General features: G+C 31.4%; 1 protein-coding gene across 1 annotated transcript in view; it reads right to left on the bottom strand.

Moving 5' to 3' along the window:
* Window positions 1-616: 616 nt before the first annotated feature.
* LOC118200129 (protein argonaute-4-like) overlaps window positions 617-17316 on the bottom strand; it is a 45054-nt gene continuing 28354 nt past the window's right edge. The window contains exon 7 of the mRNA XM_035372056.2: window positions 617-3632. Within this exon, the coding sequence (XP_035227947.1) occupies window positions 796-3632 (2837 nt within the window). The 3' untranslated portion in view covers window positions 617-795. The remainder of the gene's footprint in view (window positions 3633-17316) is intronic.

A 17316-nucleotide genomic window follows, 5' to 3' on the forward strand; every position in this document is an offset into this window, starting at 1 on the left:
GTGTTGGCAGTGTACATTCTTATTCAAAAGACCCTAATATGATCATAAACTGCTGATTCAATGAGATGTATCATTCAAAATTTTACTTCAAATTTTACTCAAAACATAAGCTTTAAATTTTATGGTGCAAACAAAAACAGGAATTATGATTACAATAATTATTACAACATGCAATTCAAATACTTAATGTATAAGAATTTGCTAAGTCATTCTAACTGCTCTTTTTATGTAATAAATCCTATGCCTATTATTCTCTATAATTTTACTTCTTGCATATGTGAATTTACTAATAACAGAAATTAGAATACAGATTAAAAATATCTGTGCACTGATTAGAAATTTAAGCAAAACGAAACTGCTTTAGTATTTAACTAATGGAATTTTAATTATTTTTGCTATCACAAACTATTCTGAAAGCTGGTTTTAAATCTAAGTTCATATATATGCTTGGAGGGGACAAAAAGGGACGGCTCTCCTTCAAAACTTAACCTTAAACATGCATTTCCTACATCATCATAAAAAAGAAAATTCTAAGATAACCCATACGATACATTTAATTACAGTTCAACAAAAAAGTTTTTCTTTACAATAAATCACTATCATTAAAACTCCAAAGTCTATTTAAAAGGTAACTTTAATAAATTTTAAATCAATACAGCAGTGATATCCTTGTCATAAAATAAAATGCTTTCATTAACCTTGTACATACACAGAACATATTTTCAAAAATATGTAATACAAATTAAATCAGATTTATTGACTGTTGTTTACACAAAGCTGATTCAATAAACCTTTTCATACATAGAACATATTATTTTCAAAACTCTGCATACTCTCAATAGCTTCACGAACGTTTGCAGGCAATGACTTCTGTGTACTGTCAGAACCAGAACTACTTGCTGAATCTGGATCAATGAATAAATCAGCATATTTTTTTGCTCTGGCAGCTGCTAAATCTGCATACAATACAGGTGCTGGAATGGAAACACTCCGAGTGCAACGAATGTATGAATGGCATAAGAAATGGCATAACTGCTGCAGATCATCAGCTGTAAACTTGTTATCATCATGAAGTACAGTGTAATGGGCTGGCTTACTAGTTCCTTGAATGCCCTCATGAGAACAAAGAAAAAAATCAAAAAATACAGGATGAGTAATACTTGTATCAACTGTAGTTCCAGGGGGAACATTACCATTTTTACCAGCTCCATCCCTAGGATCCTGAGGTCGGAGCCTAGTCTGATGCCTTTTTTGCACAACAACATACGTAACAGGCAAGACTTCCTTATATAAATCTACACAGGCTTCCTGAATAGCACTTACTTCTTCCTGAAGTGCTGATGTAAACTGGCCTTCACTTACACCATCACGAAAGAAAAGTATTTTTTCAGGATGTATTTTACCACTGTATCTTCTACTGAATGCTTCTAGAATTCCTTTAACAATGTTTTGCATAAGCCGCTTCCTAATTATCTCCTGTGATAATTTCCCTTCTTTTTCATTTTTTTGTAAACGACATGTTAATGCATACCTAGATGCTGTTGGATCAAGACTTCCAACGACTGATGCTATAGATGGATATCCAAAACCTCTAGCCCAATGAATAGCATCTGCACCAAAAACAATAATTGGTCTAGAAAATATCTGAGGTTTTTGGAGAAAAACATGATTTATACCACCTAATTTAACATTAATTTTTAGACAAACATTAGTTGTAATCTGATCATTGATTCTCCCTAAGCTTTTATCTTCCATGCATTGAGTAACTAATCCATATTTAAAATCTGCAAGAAATTTGACTTCTTCGTATGAATGTTTGTTGTCCCTACGAGATAAAACTATAACAGCAAATTCAGCACCAATACTTTTAGCATATGCTATAGCTTCTTCTGTACTACTTCTCTGATCAAAAATTTTTATCTCAAAAGGAGGCTCTAATCTCATTCCACACTTCCTACTTGAACTAACCAAAAAATCACAATAGCGGTGCAATTTATCACGTCCACAAAATCTCTCATTGGCAAAACTCATTAAAATCCATTTCTTTGGTTTTACTGCTTTATAAAATTCCTTTCCACTTTCTATTTTCCAAACACCTCTTTGGTCTGGTCTTGCAATTCGTGATGGGGACTCACCAGCATATGAAAGAGCTGGAGCAGCTATTACTCTACCATTTAGCTTCATTAAATGAATATCCATAATAAGGCCAAAAGCATTCATTGGTCCTCCACTTGTATCTTGTATTGTTTGGGAATAGTCCATTATTCGCTGAAACCTTTCTGCAGGTGGCACAGCAGTATTTCTTATCATTTGAGCTGTCAACTCACCGCTAAGTTTTCCTACTTTGGCTTGTCCCTCAACTATTTCACAATTTTCCATGGGTATGTAAGTTTTATTTGTATTACTTTGCATATGAAGACATGGTAAAGAAGGGTAAGTGAGATGTCTATATTTTTCAGCAAAATACTGTGCCACCGAAATTCTTCTGTTTTCAACATCTAGCATTTGCTCTCTGGCAGGCAATTCACTTACTCCTTTTACTTTGTATGTTCGAGGGTGCCTTTGATGTGTCACTCGAACACGAACACCTTTTAGAGCTTTTGTCAATTCACCTACTTGATAGGGATTTAATCTAGGAAGTTTTCTAATGTCAGTATTTAAAATATCACAGACATAATTTATCACTGGTCCAGCCTTGTGAAATGCTTTAGCAGCTAAATTAACAACCACTACAGGAGATTTCTGAGCTAAACGAACACTTTGACTGTATCCAAACCATATTTCTAAACCATATCCCAAATTCTGAGAGTTATTCTGAGTTAGATCAAAAAATGAATTTCGAAGATTAGCATGAGTCAGCGGAGGTTCCCGATGGTTCATAATGGTATCAAAAACTAGTAATGCTTCTTGAGGTATTTCCTTGGAACGACCAGAATATAATTCCTTTAATGGTTCCAAGCTAATAATATTACTACCATTTTCTTTTTTAACTGGTTGTATAGTTACACAAAAAGTCTTTAGTTGACCTTCTAATTCAACATCTACATTCACAGAAGTTTTCTCATGAAAAGGTAATTCTCGAGTTGTGAAGATATTTTTTTGGCCATCATAAACTGGGCAGAAATTTCGTAAAGCTCTGCTTCTAACCAAAGATGCAATAATTTGCCTACATTTTGCTTTACCCATATTCCTTTTCTGCTGGTGTTCTACAACAGGCACACTTTTATTTTTATCTTCTTTCAATGTTCTTCCTTTAGCAAATATGCTTGTTGCACCCTTAGTATTTGTTTTAACTGGAACTATATCCACATCATAATGATAAATATTCATATCTCTGAATTTTAACATAAAGTAATTTGCAATTAGATTAATATTTTTACCTTTAGTTCCATACCCTGGCCTTTTAGCCATTGAATACTTTTTCTGTGGTTTTTCCCTTTCTGAAGGCTGTAATGACAAACCTGAAACTTGCTCTAAAAGCTCTTGAGAGCATGCAACTTCTTTTTTGATTTTGAGTTTTTTATCTGGTACTTCCCCAGATGTTTCATCATCATCATTCCTTTTAGGTTCACTGGAAAAAGCTGGATGTACCTCATGTGAAGCAGCAGGCTTCTTTTGACCTCTATCTGGACCTTAAAAGAAACAATACACCCTAATTTTAACTAAAGGGGAAACTTAACATCAATGAAATACTATAACACAATGTGTTCTCAACGCAAATTTTCTACACATTCACAGATCAATTAAAAAGATTAGATATATATTTTCCGGCATATAATGCACATCTATAATTTTAAGCTATATTTTTCAATTTTTAGGTGTATTCAGTGTATAATGCACACACAATTTTTCATGAAGAAACCTAAAAGATACACGTGCAGGAGGACTTTTGAGGACACTTATTCAAAGATTTGTTTTACTCTTATATACCAAACTGACAAGTGATATGGGGAACAATATATGCAAGGGTTAAATGAGCGAGTGAGTAAATATTCCTGCGATTATGGATTATATTCAATACAGCTGTCCAAAATAATGCTATTGTAGGGTTTTAAGAAAAGAGGGATATAATTTGGAGTAGGAATGCACTTCTAACCTATTTGCGTAATTAGGAGTTAGATGTTTTCTTTTCTGTAGCATTTGAAGCAGTGATTTTGAAACGAAGGCTTTAGTAAATCGCACTTGCTTTAGTTGAAATACAGTTGATCTAGTGCTCCTTTCAGTAGTAAATAAGCTTCTGGGAAAAGAAGCAAACACAGTATTGGTTTCAAATGCAAAGATATTCATTTCACGAAAGAAAATGAAAATCGTGCTGCAGCCCGGATTTTGATGTTGGTATACATACATGAGTGAAAGAAAAATGAAATCACAATAACTAATATACGAAAGAATATATGTGCTTTGCATAAAAGAGTAATAAATGGCCTTTCATAGAAGACAGTGTTGTGAATTGTGTCCTTGGAAAAACGCCAGAATAATGGATTAATTGTAACAAGAAATTGTACACGTTTATTTGCCTTAAAAAGGGCCAAAAATAATGCAAATGAAAGCAAAAATTTTAAAGCAACTTTGAGTTGGTGTACTAGATTTATGGCATGGAATAATTTAGTTCTACAAGGAAAAAAAAAAAGTTTCAGAAAGCTTTGCAAGAGATTTGGATAATAAATTGATTAGTTTCAAGAAGTAGGTTACTGACCCACGAAGGCAAAAACAGTATTTACTCTCCCATACTAGAAATATGGATGAAATTCCAGTAATGTTTGAAATGATAGGAAATAAAACAATTCATGTAAAATGAATAAAAACTGTTCACACAAAAAAAGGGGTTCATGAAAATCTCACTTTACCATACTGCTTTCCTTTTCTAATGTACTGCTTAGCAGACAGTTCAAAATTAAAATCCATGGTTACTTTTTAAAAGAAAGATGATGACAAACTAATTTCCCAAATGGTGTTTTCATTCATGTTCGCGAGAGAGGGTGGATGAACAAAAACGTTGTGTATTGTGGATAAGAAATTTTTGGTGAAAGCATTCTTTTGCCTTAAATAATCCAAAAAGTCTTAGTCACATGTTCAGATCTCATCTAACGTATAATACGAAGAAATTATTGAAATCCAATCATGTGATTCAATTCAGAGGTAATAAATAAGAAAACTAACATTACAAGACACAAATTTAAATTAAGCTAACTTTCCATTACACAAAAGTCAGTACTAGTCGACATACGCGGATACTTGGAATTTTTTACTATCCAACTAAATCGTTAATTTCGCGTATCTCTAGATGAGATCTATTCTCAATAATGCATCACAAAAACTCTTCAACAATGAGCACTTGAATCAAGAATCAGCAATTGCTTGTGATTCAACAACAACACAACCTACAGTTAAGAAATATGAGTACTTAATCTCACTTCACTAACCACATTTGCGTCAACTTTCTGCATTGAGCTACTCATTTTTATGACGGAAGCTAAGAAAAATAGGACATTATGTAGCTTAAAGCTTATCTAGCTAATACAATTAAAATAATTGTCACTAGTTTAATCTGAAATTAAATGATTAGGTGTAGTCTTTATTCTCTCATTGCTGATAATCTAGAAAATTTTAAGATACAGACATGGTAGTTATTCCAGGCAGATTAACGCTTTACTTCAGTCTTCAGATGTATCAATAAACCATTCAAAGAAAATCTAAAACGACAGTGGAATAGGTGAAATATATTTACAAAATAAGACCAAATGCGTCAAACCAGTTTAGAAATAGTGTCTGAGTGGCTAATAAAAGCATGGAATGAAATTAAGCTGACATAATTCAAGTCATTTATGAAGAGCAGTACATCTAACGATCTAGATGGAACAGATGATGATTATTTATTTATGGATCAGAGTAACAGTGATTGTGAAGATGAAACAGAATTTGATGATGTGTTTGAAGATATAACAGAAAACAAATATGTTTCATCACATTCGTTTTCATGCTATCTGGTAATAAAAATTTTTAAGTTCATAAGGTATGTCATTTCTTTTATATAAACAGCATTTAGGTACACACAGAAATCTAAATTTTTTTTTTAAATGCTGACTTTATTTTTAAATCTACGATTTTTATACTCGGTGTATCACACGCACCCGTAAGTTTCAATCTAATTCTTTGTATCGAAAGAGCGCATTATACGCTAGAATATATGGTACATGATTTAAAATGTATAAAATGAAATGCACGAATTTTTACTATTATAAGTAGTATAACAATTCAATAATTCATTTCAAAACTATAAAGGGAAATTTAGTTTTATAAAGAGTATTTTTATTATCTGTAATAGTTCCCAGAAAATCTGATTACCACTGAATTCAAGTATTTTATTAGAAAAAGCATACAAGTGCTGCCCACACTCTGGATCACTCTTCTCTCACAATAATATTTGGATACTGCCTTAAACTAATAAATTTTAAATGTCCTGCTTTTGCAAAACAACACATACCAATGCTTTATTATAGATTCAAACCTGCACCCAACAACATAGCAATCTAACAAGCATAATGTCCAAGTCAGTTACATATTCAGATTAACTTCCCTACATTAAAAATAATGAAGAATAACAAAATGCTAGACAGTATTTTGTTTAACAGATTTTGTTAAGACAGAAAATTTGTTAAATATTTAACATTATAATGAAAGACCTTTCTTATATGTAAAAAATACCTTTTATATAAAATCAATTTTCACTAGCATGGAATAAAAACTTAAATTTTATAGAAAAGCTATCATACAACAGATTTATGACAATCTGCATTCAATTTCGGATGGAAACAAGCAAAGTCTCGATTTTTACAAACTTAGAATGAAAAAATGTAACTACTATATTGAAAGTTAATAAAATATTAATTTATATATAACATTTTAAATCAGTGTTCTAGTTTTTCACTCGAGGAAATGCCTCTCTCTCCTTACCCATGTCCAGTTCTGAATTTTATCAATTATATATCACAAGTAACTTGTAGTAACTTCTAAAGCAAAACATTAAAATTTCCAAAATTAAAAAAAAACAGAAAATAAGTCAAAACAGAGTGGATATTTCAAAAATTCAGTCAAAATATGTAACACATAGTAAGACGTAAAATGACAGTACAGTAAATTAAAAAAAATTTAGTTCCAAAGCTAGCACATATATGAAACAAACCAAAGGTATGGTAGAATAAGAGATATCTTCAACATGACCACAATGAACACCCTTACATTACAATACAACCTTTACATTAGATTTCCATGTTTGCTAATGATGTTGTCTATGAGCTCAATAAGGAAGGAAAGTATATGACAGGGTTCATAGCCACATTTTAATTAAAAAAATAAGCACTTTTCAAGCACATTTTAAGAAAATAAGCATCTGTATAATTACATTATACACAACTGCATAACCTTAAAAATTAGACTTGTAATTTAAAATATGAGAAATGCAGTATTTATTAAGAGAGAATAAGCATTACCTCAACCATGGAAAATAATGATTTTTTTTTTTTTTTAATTTTAAATAAAAGTTCAATTTACAGAACTAGTTTACAATGAGAGAAAAAAAAAACTATGCAGAACTAAACTATATCACAAGATTTAATGATGAAATTTCAGTTCAAAATAGAGAAAATAAATAATAATAAGGCATATTTATTGTATTCGCTTGGAACTTAATAATAAATACAATTTATTTTTCTACTCATATTTATATTTAAATAATTTAAATTTAAATTCTGAAAATTTTCTAAATTTTCATTGTATATCAGTTTTCCCAAGTAATTTAAGTAAAAAAGAGGAACATTTCTGAAATCAAAAGACAGAAATTTGCTTCATGCAGTCATCCTTTAAAAGTAAAAGCTTAACTAACACGCATACTTGGAAATTGGCGAATATTCGGACAGTCGATCGTAACTTGAAAAAGAGGAGCGGAAGGGGGGGGTAGACAGTTGCCGCTCTTTAGATTTTTCCGCTAAATAAATGCTTTTGACATTTCGATATGTGCATCATATAAAAATAAATTAATGGAACTGAAAAATATTCTGCTTAGCAAGCACAGTAAAACTCTCTTAAGTGTTCAGAAACAAATCTCAGACAGAATATAAAAATTAATTATCTCTGCAAAATATTGCAAATGTTATTGCGCAATATGTGTGCCGTAATTCTTCCCTACGTGATATTACACAATCGGAATCAACAGCTGCCGGTATTGCGAGAATAAATAACTGGGGTGTTTTCCATTCTAATTTTCAACAGGCGGCATCAAATTTCCGGAATAGAATCATTCTTCGCTTGGGTTGGTAGATCGCAGAACTTTTAGTCCTATTCAATCCAGATTGGAAAATGACAAAAAAAAAAAAAAAAAAAGTTCGTTGCTTGTTTTGCAGTGAACTATAACAGTTTCAATATTCGAGATTTTGCGGAGAAAGGGGAGAACCTCCCAATCTTCGCACTGTATTATGTATTGGCCAAAAAAATGAAATTATTTTGACTATTCAATTACTTTCCCTTTATTTAAGCCATTCCGAATATTATTCCTTAGAAAGCTAATCTGTGTCAAAACACAACCATTTTTGGAAGTTTACTATACTTCAGCTGTTACTGCAACTATGTTATTATAAACATTCATACATATGCTCATAATATAAGCATAATGATCATAATAAACACGAATATGATCTGCGGAACGAGAATGCAAATTATTAAGATCTTGATAGAAATTCAAACGTGTGTAGTATTTGGATGGAAGTAAAAGAATGCCGAATGTACAGGAATTTTCTACTGCTTTCGCAATTCTTTGACCAACAGAATGACGGGCACCTGTCTGTACTCATCGTGAACACCAAAGGTTATGTTAATGCAGAGAAAGGGGGAAAAGCTATTTCCGGGCCGGGAGTATGATTCACCATCTGACATTTCATATTAGGAAGAAAAGTTGTTTATTTAGTTTCGGCTTTGGTACGGGGAAAAAAAGGGCGTTCATTAAAAAAAAAGCACTAAAAGCAAAAAATAAGCACTAAAAACAAAAAAATAAGGGCTTTAAGGAAAAAGTAAGCACCTATAAGGGCCTTTATATTTTATTTTCAAATATAAGGATTTATAAGCACTTATAAAGACCGCTACGAACCCTGATATGAGTTCAATGAATCTATGCCAAACACGTCGAGAGTAGAGGGCAACATATTTCCTTCTACAGCATTCCCAGATATGCTCAATGAGATTTAAATTAGGAGAATAAAATGGTTACTCCTTGTGTAGATTTGTATCTGCTCGAGATAGTCTGCTATCATATAAGCTCTATGAGATCTACTATTGCCATCTTGTGACGAAAATCAGTTTTCTAATGTACAGTCAGTGCCCCCCCCAAAAAAACACAGTTCTGTGTATCTCCCATTCTAGTTGGCAGATTGATAAAATTCGACTTGCATTTTTCATGTCTTGAAAGTGGGATTTAAAATATGTATTAGATCTAGTTGGCCAAATGATGAAATAAGACTTGTGTTTTTCATGTCTTGAAAGTGTTACTTAGGATATGTAGTATTAGACGTAAAGTGCTGTTTTAACATAGTTCAACACAAAACTGGCTTTTGCTGAAATAACATGCCAAAAATTTTCCATATTTTGATTCTGTGCCTCAAATTGTGCTAAAGTGGCAAATTTTGTTAAATTGCACCAGCAATTTTTTTTTAAATTAGCAGTTAAACATTTAATAATATGACCTTCAAAATTAAAATTATTAAAATTATTCAAAATTAAATTAAAATTAATTTTTTTCCATAATTCACAATTTTGGTTTACACCAAGTAATATTCATACTTCTCCCATATATTTAAAAATTTGTATTTTTAAATAATTTTCAGACTTTTCCGAAAAAAAAATTTGAATTACAGCCTGTTGTATACTTAGTCATTAAAACAAATCTAGATGCTAGATAAAAGCAAAAAATTAAGATTTTTTATTAAAAATTTTCAAGGTCATAGATTTATATACTGGTACATTTTAAAATTTGCCATACTTACTACAAGCAATAATACTTCCCAAATGGATTTTAGCACTTTGTTACAATCTTCAGTGAATTCCTACAGTTATGTTTAACATTCAATTTTTACTGAGAACCATTCTTAAGGAAATTACTTTCATTTTTAAATTATAAAGATTTGTGATCTATTTTTTAATATTTATATATATATATATACAGAGAGAGAGAGAAAATAGTAAGAAATTTAGAACCAAAGACAGAAAGACATAAAAGAAGAGAAATTTAAAACCAGTAAAATCCCTAAATCTCCTCGTAAAAAACCATCAACTCTGTTTTTAAACAGGAAGAAATTCTAAAAACAACAGAAATACATAAAAAAAAAAGGGAAAAGGAATATAATTACAATCAGTCAATGTTATCTAGAGGAGGTAGATCAGACTCGATTGAATCCCACTTCCCAGGAAATTTGCAGTGTTTCTGTTCACCCAAAATTAGCTGATGAACCACTTTAAATTATTTAATTACAATACTTCATCTGAAAATTCTGAATGCTTCCTCAATTCAGCCATTTTCCTTACATATGAAACAAAAGTACAGAAAAGCAAATTTAAATGAAATAAATTCAATATGCCAAATAAAGCAAAATATATACAATTTACTAATATTAAAACATACTAATTTAGAAAACAGATTGAAAGAACTCTAGTTATACTTATTACTAACCGAGAACAAAAATTTGAACTGACTATTGGACAGGCAATAAATAATTCCAAACAAAAAAAGTGATACTAATGGTTGCCTGTTTGGTGCCCACAAGTGAAGTCACTGAACACTAATAGTTCAGTCCGCAGTCTTTTAAGCTAGATCCTACTTTTTGAATTCAATTTGCCCAAAGAGTGTAACAGGAACAGTTTTAATCCAGTTCTTTCGTAATCAAATTTTACATAAAATCTTTTCGTTTAATATTTAAATCTGAATATGCACATAAAATATATAATGAATTTTGGTCGCAAAACTTTAATGTTTAATTTTTAAGGAATTTCAATTACTTTCCTGTTTGAGAGGATAAAAAAAAGTTCTTAACTATGGTGCTATTTGAATAGCTTGCATGTTCAATAAACTAATGAAAATTCATTATACATAGTTTTCATTCAATTTTGTGATTTATTTTTAGTATTTAATTTTTATTTTGTTCAGGAAAGTATGTTTTTCCCCTTATACCTTTTACATTTTTTTTTTCTGATTAATATGCTTATATTATAAAATGATGTTTCCAGATATGCTTAAGTGTTAGTTATGTGGCACAGATCTTTGAAAATCATAACACTCTGATTTAAGTGTTCGTAACTCGAAACACTACTCTTTATATGATATTTCTATAGGCATTATTTGCTCAGATAATTTGGAATCCAAGACATTTCTATAATTCAATCATAATGAAAATATGACAAATTTCTATGTATATTGTTGGTTCTTAAAGTTATGACACAGGCAGTTTAGACGGGGAAGCAAAGCAAGGAGATATTAGCAAGGTGGAAGCTCGGAAAAGAGTGACGCAATTAACTGCCAGGGAAATTTATGCTAAGTTTGATTTACAATTACAGCTAATCTATGATTCATTAGTTAGTAGTGTTATATAACATAGAAAAATCTTGAATTTGGGAGAACAGATGAATTTAGAGAAAGATCATTAAGTCTAGAATGTTAATTTTGAGGTCGCCAATTTACATATTGATATATTTAATATTTCTATTAAAAAAAGTAAAAAATAATTGTAAAATGTAGTGGTGGTACTAAGTTTTTCATTTTTTGTACACTTTAGGCAAAAGGTTGAAAACTGCTGATTTAGATCATTTGCATCCAATAATATTACGATAGGATCATTAAATGGGAAAGAATAAACACTGGATTTTGTTGGCAGAAAAGTTTGAAAGATGCTTCAATCTTCCATCAAATCATGGTTTTAATCAACAATTTGTCCTATAGGCTTTATTTTAAACTTAATTTGCAGCTAAAATATCTAAGGAACAAAAAGCAGTCTTCTTAAAAGATACAACTGAAATTTTAAGAGATTTTGAGAACACAAAATTTATGGAAACACAACTGTGAAAAAACTGAATATTCTTGAGCCAACATTGAAAAAAATATTTCTGAAAGATGGAAAACTAGAAGCAGCAGCAAATAAATATTCTAGTAAATGGCCCTATGCTACTGGAAAAGAAATAAGAATCACAGGTGAGTACAAAAGGTGATTGTTTTTCACTAGAGAGCTGTATAAATTTAAATTACATTGTAGAATGTTATATCAAACATAAAACTTAGAATCTAAAGCTGTCTCGGCTGAATTTGCGAAAGATTCAAGAATTTATCCAAAGAAGTACATGAATATCAGCTGAAAATGTTTTTAACATGGACGAAATCAACTGTTCTTTCCTCTCTGGTCTACAAAATCCTTAGCTTCTGAAGACCTTCAAAGCCACGATTTTGTGCTGAGCAAATATGGATGAAATAGTAGGCAATACCTCTACTCATAAAAATACCATGAAACCAAGATCTTTAAAAAATCTTTATGGTATACTGTGAATAAAAACATGTGGATGACCGATATTTACAGAATGCTTCAAGAAAACTGACAAAGTAGAAAAAAGGAAAGGAAAATTATTTTCCTTGCAAAAAATTTAAGTTTAGGTTTTTTGTATAATTTCTTTTTTCTTCTTAAATATTATACTACTTGATTCTTGTGATTTTAAAAACAAAATATTTAAATTTATTCTAAAATTGTGTAGCACAATGTAGGTGTCCCCCCTCAAATTAAAATGTCAATTATATGTATTTCTCATTTAGATATCCTTTCTGAAAGTTCCCTTGAAAGATGTATTAACTGTGCTTTTCTTCTCCTTTCCAAATATGCAGTTTCCGAATGCATCATGAAGTGATCTAGGTCACAAAGTATTCTTTCAAAAGAAATGCAATTCAAATAAAATCATGTTCTCAAAACATTTATATTAATAAATATACTATTTGGTTTACATTGTTTAAATAAAAAGTATGTAGTACATCGTTTGATTGAATAATCAGAAAGTTTAAAAGTAATTACTTTATGACTATAATTCACAACCATGCAAGTCACACAATTAAAATGAAATTATAAAAATAAATAAATATATATATATATATATATATATATATATAATCAACAGTTATGATTTAAAGAATACATCTATCCTTTGATTTACATGGTACTCATTTTGCAGGATTTAAAAATTAACAGAAAAAAAGCATATTCAGCTGCATATACATAAATATACATATTCAAAGTCATTTTTAAATCTCATTCCTTTGGTAACACTGGTGGCAACAACAAGGATGGGGATTCCCCATGTTGTAAAAGAGGAATCCCCTTAGTATGTATATATATTTCACAATAGTGAAGCTATTTTTATTTCATGTGAACTAGCGCAATATCAGTATTTTAGCAGCAAAGCTTATCAGGTTCAATTGTTCCTTCTAATCTTCTTCGGGAACATACAAGGACCTGACTCGGAACAGAGAGCTTACTAAAACTATGTTCACTAATTGTGGTAAGTAGACAAGATACAGACGAAGGGTATACAAAACCCTTTATTTTTCTCTATATACAATAACTTCCGTACTTCGGAATACACTGACCCGCTACTTGGGGTCTAACGTAAAAGTATAAAAATAAAACTAAACTCTAATTTAACTTTAGAATAATAAACGTGGAAGATTGGCCTTATATTAACAGGAAGCGTATGTAGTACAGAGACTGTGAACACTACAATACGTTTAAATTTATCAAGAGGATTAAAACCTCTGGCCTGGAAGGCAACAAGCAACTGCGTAACTTCTAAGGTAAGCGGCCTGCGTCGACTCACAGCTTCCTCTCTCTCGCTTGGCAAAAGGCCACAACTTAAATACTTGGCGTTCGCCAGACAAACTTTGCATAAAAACCTTAACGCTTATAATTCTGGCCGGAAGTAGAAAATAAGAAGTGATAGTAAAGATTTAAAATAAAATAAACGTTAGTAAAACTTAAGATCCTTACAAGCTTACATCATTTTTATCTACATAATTGAATGTTTACTGGTAAGATTTCAACATTTATATTTTTCGTGGCATTTTTATAATTTACGTAATTTTTTTAATCTTTTATAATACCAAAAGATTTGAAAAAAAAAATCAAATAAAAGAAAAGTTATTTCTTTAGAAACACAAATTAAAATATTAGATCATCTACGTAATGGAGAACGAGTAACAGATGTTGCTAAATTTTACTACATGAATGAAACCAGAATAAGGACAATTAAAGAAAAAATCTGATGTATACACCACAAGACTTAATATTGCGTGGAATATTAAATTATAGGCATTTTTTCTTGCATTTCATTTAAACTTATTGGACTGAATTAAATCTACTTCGCTGACAGCGCATAAACCACAATAGAATAAATGAATTCTTTAAAATTCACTCTAGTATTTGTTTACCATAGCGACACTCTGGCGCTAGATTCACTTAACAGTATTATATTTCGTTCATAACTCATAATGCACAAAATTTATATCATTTAAAGAATAGAATTATCTAATTGTTGCCACATGTTCTATTCAAATACTATAATAAATAATAAAGCTATAACGATGTATAAAGGAAATTAAGCAAATAAAACAAAAAAGAAACAGTTTTTCACAGACAATTGAATATTTCTCATTCAATTAATTCAGTTCTCACTTCGCGAGAAGGCAAAAATACATAAAAACTCAAAATATCTATATTAAAAATTAGAAAGTAAATCTCAAACACTTATTTCCTCGAAAAAATTCCAGAAAGGATTAAGCATGATTTAATTGGCAATAATAAATGAAGGCGTTATCTTTGTTGTTACGAAGCTAAGTTTCTCTAGATTGGCAACAAATCCACTAGTCTGCTGTTTCAAATGTAAATGGCCGCCATAAAAAAATGGCTTAGCCGCACAAAAACAAATTTTAAATTGTTGATAATTCTAAAAATATTGCATACAGATTTACTAAAGGCATGAAAACCTTAACCGGAAGATAAAAACAACATAATTCTATCATTTTTAAAGCAAAAAATGTACAATTTACAAACATATAAGAGTAAAGAAACTGAGATCACTGAGCCGGGTAACAGAGTGGATATATATATAAATATATTTATATACGTTTGGTGTGGCCAATTGCAACCAAAATACGAGGTGCACATCTACATGTTATAGCAGTCCTATATACAAAATTTCAACATTCTGAGGCTACTCGTTTTTGAGTTATGCGAGATACGTACGTACATACGCTACGAAAAATTCTCTTCAGAATTCATTTTAAAGCAGTTTTATAATTTTTGTGGAGGAAACGAGTCTTTTATTCCGTCCTTACGTACAGATATCATGCAAAAACATCGTTAAATTGCATTCGATAGCGGTCAAAATGGTAATTTTCGTTGAAATATGCTGCCTGAAACCTTTTGCGATTACAATACTTCCTTTTTACGTCGTACATGGAAGTAAAAAAGAGAAGGCTATTAGAAAAAGTATTAGCAGATGGAACTTGCAGAAATAAGAGGACAATTTCATATGTGAGAGATGATACAATAGAAAATATGAAAAAGGGATTAGTGATAACCAAAATCAAAAACGGATTCCAATTGATACTAATGCTATTACAAACAAGGCTTTAAAGATTTATAAAGCACTTTAAGAATCAGTCATCGTTGATTTCGTTAGATGGAAAAAATGTATCTTTTCCTGCAAGTCATGGTTGAACAAAGCCATTCTTTACATAATCTAAGAATGAAACGAGAAAGTGCATCTGCTGACTCGGATGCAGCACAACAATATCCAGCAAAATTTGTTGAAATTATTGCTGCCATCTCCTACACTTCTGATCAGGTCTTGAATGCTGACGAATCCGGGTTGTTCTGGAAAAAATTGCCAGAAAGAACCTATTTAGCTACAGCTTGCAAAACAGCTAGTGGTCATAAGGTAGCGAAAAGTCGTATAAAAATTCTTTTCTGTTGCAACGTTTTCAGGCGATTATATAATGAAACCACTAAGTATTAACAAATCAGAAACACCACGCTCATTTAAAGGAATAAACATATTCTTTTAAATTTTATACTGTAACGTTTATTGGATGGCTAATAAGAAAGCATGTGTCACTGCCATAGCTTTCAATGAATGGTTTCATGGCATATTTGTCGCAGATCTCAAAAATTATTTAAGTAAAAAGGCACTCCATTTTAAAGCTCTTCTATCAATTAATAACGCACCTGGTCATCCTCAAGATTTACAACACGAAAGAAGTTATCTTCTTACCAAAGAATACAACTTCCTTATTACAGCCGTAAACAATCAATGCTCAACGCATGCTGGAAAGCAATATGGCTGGACACTGCTAAACATGAGAATGATAGATTACCATTAGAGCATGAATATTTTCAGATCACAAAATTGGCCCAAACTATAGAAGGAGAAGGTTTTGAGGATTTAGCTCGGGCAGATATTGAAGAAATAACGGCTGATGAAGAACTAAATGAGGATGAGTTAGTTAACATGATTCATAAAACAAATAAACATGATGAAGACAATGATTCTGATGAACAATCTGAACCAGTTGTGTTTACAGCAAGAGTTATCAGCGTATGACTTGAATTGGGAAGAAAATTAAGTAATCATTTTTTAGAATATGACACGAATGTTGAACGAGCTCTCGATTCTAATGGGAGCTTAGTAAGTGCTTAAATCAGTACGAGGAGGTTTACAAAGATTTAGGGGAAAAAAAAAAAAAAACCTAGGCAATTGTTAATTATGGATTTCACTGCAAAGTCTGCCCAACCGGTATAGTGGTTAGCGTCGCTGACTGCCATGCTGAAGGGCCCGGGTTCGAATCCAGGAGAATGCATAGATGTTTGTACACTCTAAATATGCGGCGAGCTGAAAGTCCTCTCGTGTGGTTTGATGGAAGGGGAGAGGGGTGGGAAACCCTCAGACCTGTCCCCGGGGTGCGCCCCATCAAAATTGGGGACGGGACTAGGCTAAATCGCAGGTGCTTAAGGCTGTTGCCAACGGCGGGCACATTCTAGCACTCCTTGCCACGAGAAATTTCGTGTGCTTGGGCTGACTACTTCAGACAAATGAGCATAAGCAACAACGACAAAGTCTTGTCGATTTGAGATCTTTCCCAATTCGTCAACCACTGAAGCAGATCTTATCAAGAGGACTCAAATGATGAAAGTGACATCATACCAATCAAGAAGAAAAGACTAACAGTTAATGAAAGAGATGACTAAT

Source organism: Stegodyphus dumicola, chromosome X2, assembly GCF_044657685.1.
Source record: "Stegodyphus dumicola isolate Sdum_Otavi_A_Nest chromosome X2, ASM4465768v1".
Lineage (NCBI taxonomy): Eukaryota > Metazoa > Arthropoda > Arachnida > Araneae > Eresidae > Stegodyphus > Stegodyphus dumicola.